Source organism: Adiantum capillus-veneris, chromosome 10, assembly GCF_014529385.1.
Source record: "Adiantum capillus-veneris isolate H3 chromosome 10, ASM1452938v2, whole genome shotgun sequence".
NCBI lineage: Eukaryota > Viridiplantae > Streptophyta > Polypodiopsida > Polypodiales > Pteridaceae > Adiantum > Adiantum capillus-veneris.
This window is the reverse complement of record NC_140940.1, coordinates 41,599,607-41,607,439: the sequence shown is the minus strand read 5'-3', so window position 1 is coordinate 41,607,439 and position 7,833 is coordinate 41,599,607. Positions and strand designations below refer to the sequence as shown.

General features: G+C 42.9%; 1 protein-coding gene across 1 annotated transcript; it reads left to right on the top strand.

Moving 5' to 3' along the window:
- Window positions 1–2,255: 2,255 nt before the first annotated feature.
- On the top strand, window positions 2,256–3,440 carry LOC147448726 (uncharacterized). The gene has a single exon (XM_086521447.1). The coding sequence runs from the start codon at window positions 2,256–2,258 to the stop codon at window positions 3,438–3,440; it is 1,185 nt and encodes a 394-aa protein (XP_086377573.1).
- Window positions 3,441–7,833: the final 4,393 nt, after the last annotated feature.

Here is a 7,833-nt window from a genome sequence, read left to right as displayed (position 1 = left end):
CCAAGCAACATAACAATGGCCGCCCGCCCAAAGGCTTACTGAATGGCCGCCCTAACTATCAAAGGGTGGGAAGCCATGAAAAGAAGGAAGGGACCAAGGCAGCGAACAGCGCGAGCTGCGCAGGCAGAGAAACGCTCGTGCAGGGCGGAGAAAATGTCGGCTAAGGACGACGAAGAAATGAAAAGTGCCCATCATGCCATGGCGCAGCATTTCGGAGCTGCTTCTACGTGATTCCGTGCTGGTCGAAATCCCACCCTGCCACGTCATAGAGACAATTCTTGCCACATCAGTAGCGGCAGTGCTATTGGCTAATAAGAGGACGCTTCTTTTTGCATGAGGGGGATTGCAAGCCAATGAGAACTGGGAGGGAAGAAAAGGATTTTGCAGGCGGGAGATAGCAAGGAACTAAGGAGAGTTAACGAGGAGGACCAGGGCGAGGAGAAAAAGAAGAACCAAGGCGAGGAGAGCCGAGGCGAGGTTTCTCTCTCTCTCTCCATCTCCAATTAAAGCAAGAGAGGGTTCTCTCTCTCTCTCTCTCTCTCTCTCTCTCTCTCTCTCTCTCTCTCTCTCTCTCTCTCTCTCTCTCTCTCTCTCTCTCTCTCTCTCTCTCTCTCAGCCATGGCGACAACGAGGAGATTCGAGGGAAGAAAACGAGCAAGAGGAGAAGAGCCAGAGAAGGTAACGAATAGGAGGAGGTTGGAAGGAAAGCTTGGACAAGTATCTCGCTTAAGCTCTCTCTCTCTCTCTCTCTCTCTCTCTTCTCTCTCTCTCTCTCTCTCTCTCTCTCTCTCTCTCTCTCTCGCTTTGCGAAGGATCCGTGCTAGAGCAATAAGGCAAGACGAAAAGGGGAGATAACGAGGGCAAGGAGGAAAATAAGAAGGGAGCAAGGGAAAAGATCCCTCTCTCTTGCTCTCATGCTCGGTAAGATAAAGGATCCCTCTCTTGGCGAAGGGAATTGTAGGGGAGCAAGCTTGAAGAAGGTGAAGCTTAAGGAAGTCAAAGCTTCTTTCTCTCTCCCTCTTGAGCTTAAACAAGAAGCAAACAAGGGGAGCGGAAGCGAAGCAAAACGGAAGGAAAGGAGGAGGAATCAAGGTCAAAGCTTGAGCAAGCAAGAGCAAGAGGGGATTCCAAGTGAGGCTAGAGCAAGCCAAAGCAAGAGAGGAGAAGGCATGCACTTAGGTAATAACTGAAGTTTGATGATCGAGGCAGTGAATTGAATTGAAGCTTGCAGAATGCAATGGAACTTGAAGCAGATAAAGCAGTATAAGAAAATTTCCATCACCGTCATCAGCTAGAAATTGAATTAGCATTTTGTTAAGTCCGGTGTCGTTAACGGCCCGATTAATCGTGTAAGCGGGAGCATAAACTCCTAGTAAGCAGATGATCCAAGTGACGGTGCTGTTAACAGCCCGCCTTGGCTAAGGATAAATTGTACTCAAAGTAATATTCAATTAATTGATGATTGCGGTGATTGGCAGAGCTGTCATTGTCTCTTGTTCTCTCTCTTTCACACCTCCCAGAGCCAGAGGCCCGCCAGCTCACGTAGCGAACACATATCCCCCGACATCTTTGGTGAACCCGATGCAAAACGAGCCGTGGTGGGAGATGCAGAGGGAGATTCCAACAGAGATGAAGAAAGTATTTGAAGAATTTATCACACATGTTTCTAATGGAAAATCAGGAGTTCCACATTTTTCCAAGATGCGGCAAGGGATGCAAGGATCATTCATGAAGTAGAATCCGTGAAGACAAAGAAGCAGATAGAAGAAGCTTTAAATGCAGCATTGGATGTAGTGTGCGATGAAAGACGAATGTTTGATGGTGCATATGATCCAAAAAGCTACCTAGAGTGTTACGAGCAAGAAATGAAGCGTGAAAGAGTGCCAAAAGTTCGAATGATTGCAAAGTTTGAACAGCTTGTGTGTGACAATATTAAGGAGAAAGTTCAAGTTATTGCAAGAACATACGCAGATAATTGGGATGCTTTTGCAGAAGCAATTTTACAGGGGATCTCAATGAATAAAGACGTGGAGCTTCAAAAAATTCAAAACAGACAAGATGAGGAGCCATTTTTCTTAATGCAAAAATCATATCATACAGGTGATCAATATTCTATCCGAGCTAAGTTATAATCTGTTATTGATGCATGTCTTCTGGAAGACGAGACATTATTTCATGCAGATGATGATTTCATAGTAGATACTGTTTATGCTCGATTGGGATTGTCTTCTTTATTCCAAAGCAGATATGACTCTATGGATGCTAAGCATGCAGTCATATCCTCTCAAAGTGACATAAATGAGAAAGCAGGTTTCTCAGAGCCAGTACATGGTTTGCATACAATCATAGTTGCTAGCAGTGATCAAGAAACATGTTTCTCAGAGTCAATATGTGATGTGGATGCCCATTTGGAGTTCTCTTTGGGTATAGAACATGAAGAGAATGCTTATGCAACATTACATGCAAAAGAAATTGTTTTGGATGATGCTATACAAGAGGGTTTCATGTCTATGGCTGCATTTCAAGAAACTGGTGATGATGTAGATGTATTTGATGCTCAACCATATGTATTTGATGTGAACCAAGACAAAGATTATGATTATGGAGATGCATATTCAGAGGGGGTGATGGATGATGATCAGTCTATGACTGCTACAGGTTACAGGGTTTTCTATGATGATGCTATGGAAAAAATTGATGCTATCTTTGTAATGCATGCTGAGACTTGTGCTATTGAAGTGGAAAGATATTTGAATGGGAGTGTGAAGTTGCCAGGACAATTCGTGCCTATGTATGCAACAAGCCATGAGGTTTCCTGTGATAATGCTCACAAACTAGGTGGTTCTTCCAAGGAGGAAGATATGGAGCTTATGGATCTGCTTGATGATGCGCTAGAGGAGTTTCGAGTTCCTTGTGACAAGAGTAGTGAAGAACATCTTGCAACATATGATGAAGAGCTTATGTTTCTTTTGGATGAGGCTCTAGAGGAGTTTGTGCCTACTAGAGAAGGCAGCCATGAAGCGTTTGTGGTATCAAATGAAGTGATGGCATTCAATGACTCACAAATGCAGATTGATAGTTTGGAAACCATAATGATTGAATTCATTTTGCCTCAGGGTTCTGCTATGATGGAAATTTGGGACTTTTTGTTGCTATGCTATGAGAAAGTTTGTGGAGATGCAATATACTTGAAATATGATCATACACTACCTTATGACCTAGGAGGTTATCATGCTAGATATGATTGCTGTCAGTTACTTTATATGCCATATGATCCAGGCGGTTTGAATGAAGATTTATGGGTTAATTTATGCTTATGCTGTAATGATTGGAACTTATTGTATCTTCCCTATGATCCTGGAGGATGGTGCAAATTTTTTAAAGGAATCCTCAGAATGGGACAAATGATTGGGTTCCCGTTTGATCCCAAGGGCTATTGAAGTGCAAGTTCCAGATTTGAAGAGTACCAATTATCTGTTGTAGCGGGTTTCATGGTACAAAGTTTTGTTTTCTAGATTTATGCTGAGTCAGCAGAGTTTTGATTATGCATTCAATAAGATTACATGGATCGCTTCCAGCTGACTTCTTTGGACAATTGATGAAGTGTCTTCACATCTTTTGAGTTGGTTCTGCTAACAAAACTTGAAGTAAAGGACTTGATAGCTATTATGTGTGCAGACAGAGTAAGGCATACTTGAGCTTGACACGGTTCCTTAAAGAGAGCTTAATGGTCAAGCAGTGTGCATCATTAACTCAAGCACTTGAGTCTGGCGGGGTTCACTAAATATGTTATCCATAATTGAATGCTTTGAAGATACGACAGATGTGGTTCAGAGATTTTTGATGGACAGCTACCTAATGATTAAGCTAGAACATTGATAATAAGGTATAAGCCTTATTTCATTTTTCATATATTTACCAGTTACGTGAGTCTGATGATGGGAAGAGCTTAAGGTACTTGTAGCAGATGCAGATTGAAGTGCTATTGGCACAGACCGGAGGCTGTGCAGGTTCAGAGGGGGTGGATGTCGTGCAACTCCACTCCCATGCTAAGAAGAAGCACATCAAGCTTATTGAAAGCCTACTTGATTAATGGTCAGTGATGAGGGCTTGTTAACAGGCCAAGTCTAATGATTAATGTATGCCAAATGCGGCTAAAAAGGGCCAACGGATATCTTAATGATGCCAAAAATGAGTATTCTTGAAGTGAGCATAATTAGGAGATTATGATCTAGAACTGCAGTGCTTGAAGTGCTCTATCGGCCTGTCTTTACGGCTTGTCGATTGGAGCTACAGTGAAGAAGTTATGGCAGTTTGAAGTTGAGTCGATTGCAGATCCATACCGGATTGGGCAACTACAGCTGAGGGGACATAAATGAAATGAATGCATGGGCCTGAAGTGCTCACTTCGTGGAGCACATTGGTCCTTTCAGATCAGTGATCGGAGTCCCGGTCGCCAAGATATTAGCCGTTAAAGATTCATCGGGGGCCGGCTCCGTACCAATTTGGTCCGCTCGATCGGAGTGCCATCCGGGAATTTTTGACTTTGGCCAAGTTTCGGAACATCATGCATTAATTCTTGGTTGAAATGTTGTGCCTAACAAAAATCTCATATACTGAAGAGTTACTGATAGGAAATGCCCAACACAGCTATGGCTTAAGCAAATACAAACTTGGGTCCCTCTCAAAATGAAATCACCTATACTAGCATCTTGAAGGTTGTGTCGCGGGAAAATGTCAACATGGCTGCGACTTGCAAGAGCAAAATGATTTGCTTGGCATTGCCTCAGCTGCTATGCATGCCAAATGTGATGCCCTTAAATGGTGCCCAAGCCAAAGTGTATGCCAAATGTGGCCTACAAGGGCATTAAGTCAGCTGCCCAAGCAACATAACAATGGCCGCCCGCCCAAAGGCTCACTGAATGGCCGCCCTAACTATCAAAGGGTGGGAAGCCATGAAAAGAAGGAAGGGACTAAGGCAGCGAACAGCACGAGCTGCGCAAGCAGAGAAACGTTGGTGCAGGGAGGAGAAAACGTCGGCTGAGGACGACGAAGAAACGAAAAGTCCCCAGCATGCCATGGCGCAGCATTTCGGAGCTGCTCCCACGCGATTCCGTGCTGGTCAAAATCCCACCTTGCCACGTCATAGAGACGATTCTTGCCACGTCAGTAGCGGCGGCTCTATTGGCTAATAATAGGACGCTTCTTTTTGCATGAGGGGGATTGCAAGCCAACGAGAACTGGGAGGGAAGAAAAGGTTTTTGCAGGCGGGAGATAGCAAGGAACTAAGGAGAGTTAACGAGGAGGACCTGGGCGAGGAGAAAAGAAGAACCAAGGCGAGGAGAGCCGAGGCGAGGTTTCTCTCTCTCTCTCCATCTCCAATCAAAGCAAGAGAGGATTCTCTCTCTCTCTCTCTCTCTCTCTCTCTCTCGCTCTCTCGCTTTGCGAAGGATCCGTGCTAGAGCAATAAGGCAAGACGAAAAGGGGAGATAACGAGGGCAAGGAGGAAAGAAGAAGGGAGCAAGGGCAAAGATCCCTCTCTCTCGCTCTCATGCTCGGCAAGATAAAGGATCTCTCTCTTGGCGAAGGGAATTGTAGGGGAACAAGCTTGAAGAAGGTGAAGCTTAAGGAAGTCAAATCTTCTTTCTCTCTCCCTCTTGAGCTTAAACAAGATGCAAACAAGGGGAGTGGAAGCGAAGCAAAAAGGAAGGAAAGGAGGAGGAATCAAGGTCGAAGCTTGAGCAAGCAAGAGCAAGAGGGGATTCCAAGTGAGGCTAGAGCAAGCCAAAGCAAGAGAGGAGAAGGCATGCACTTAGGTAATAACTGAAGTTTGATGATCGACGCAGTGAATTGAATTGAAGCTTGCATAATCCAACGGAACTTGAAGCAGATAAAGCAGTATAAGAAAATTTCTCTCTCTTTCACACCTCCCACAGCCAGAGGCCCGGTGCCTGCCCGACTCACGTAGCGAACACATATCCCCCGACAACGTTAAGAAATACATCATCCTCATGCTGGACATACAAAGTGCTTTCTGTTGGATTGATACAAAATCCTAGTTTAACCCAATGAGTGTCAGCTTTCTCATATCAAGCACGAGGAGACTACTTCAATCCACACAAAGCTTTCTTACATTTGCACACTTTTTCTTCTTGTCCTTTCTTGACAAAACTGAGGCTATTGGCTATACAACTCAACAAGGTCAATTATATGTAAATGCTTGACAAGGTCGACTTTCTTTTGCTATGACACTTGTAAATTGGCAAGAGTATCTGTTAGCTATGAGAACCCGGCCTCCATGAGTACTTATATGAAGCGAGGCTTCAATTTCTGCATCTGGCATCGAGGTTTCCAAAGTTTGAAATATGATATTAGCATACGAACTTGGGGAAACTTTCCTAGATGTCTGCACGTTATTATGTCCCAAGAGGGCAGATTTGTTACATATGATAACTCATTCGAGTAGTAGATATGGCTATGAGCCAGATTTGAGGGAGATTTTTACTTTTGAATTACCAAACACCTGGCCACAAGTGGGCAACAAGGTTACAACTTTCAAGTTCTTCTTGTTTTTTTGTATATAAACTTTTAATTTGCAAAATATTTTTTATTATGCAAAGTAAAGTGCTTTGACAAAATTCACAAGAATCAAGTCTTCTAACCCGTGCCCAGGTATTGCCCATTGATTTGAGATCAAGGGCAATGGCACATAGGTTTGGTATTTTGGCAATTGAGATATAAGTTCACATTTTATGTAGGGTAATGTTTAATTGTGATGTATCCAAGAAGATAGTCTAGATTGTGCATGGCGCTTACTATTTCGGCTCACTCTATTGATACCATCATTCTAGTAGAGGGCTTACCGCTTTATTTCTCTGCTTTACATGCATGGAATATCAATACGGTGGAATCTATTCCACCTCATCATTGTTTACACTTTCGCTATAACACCAACTAGTCAACTACTCTGTCAAAGGACACGGTCAGATATTGAATATTTGAAATTATTTGATCAAACAAACTTCTTTCATAGGTGAAGTGCCATAAGTAAGTCAATCTGATACAGTCACGATCACATCCAAGGTAGGTGGGTCAAGCTGTGACTTATGTTTTTTTTGACATCTCTGTGAGAGAGTGTTGTACAAGCAGACTGTGGTACACTTCTAGGATAAGCTATAAGATAGAAATCGTATGCACATACGTATATAAAGGGGGCATACACGGCAGTAGAATAAAGGATTTTCCTCAGCCTAGCATTCTTTCTCTCTTTCTTAATACTCTACAGGAATAGTAAAATTAGGCATGACTTTACTGAGATGTCTCTATGTCGGTATGGTAAAAGGAAGGGCTAAGAGCCATCCGTTTTCAAAGGGCTACAAACCCTCTATTTTAAAATGGCTAAGAGCCTTCTTCTTGTAATCCATCAGGGATTTCTTTAAAGATCGAACAAATCTACCCAGTTCAATTTCCATCATCTCTAATGGATAGGCAAGAGTCTCACCATTAATGATAGTTTGGGTGTCACGTTAGCACTCTATACTTCTAGTGTGAAAATCAAGTTGAGTTTTTGAAAGTCTTAAACTTGTAAAGTCTTAATTATACCAAGGTGTATAGATGAAGCAAACATTTCAGACAGCACAATTGTCCATGAAAAACCCAAGATTATGGACTTTCAAGTCTACCAAAGATCTAGTCGTGAATATGATTCCAACTTTAGTGGATCTCCTGCTTTGTTTATAGCACTGAGAGTGTCTACAGGAAGCACACTTTTGGGGTAAGATCCAACTCACGATTACTAAATCACTCGCTAAGTTTTGATGATCAATTATTGAA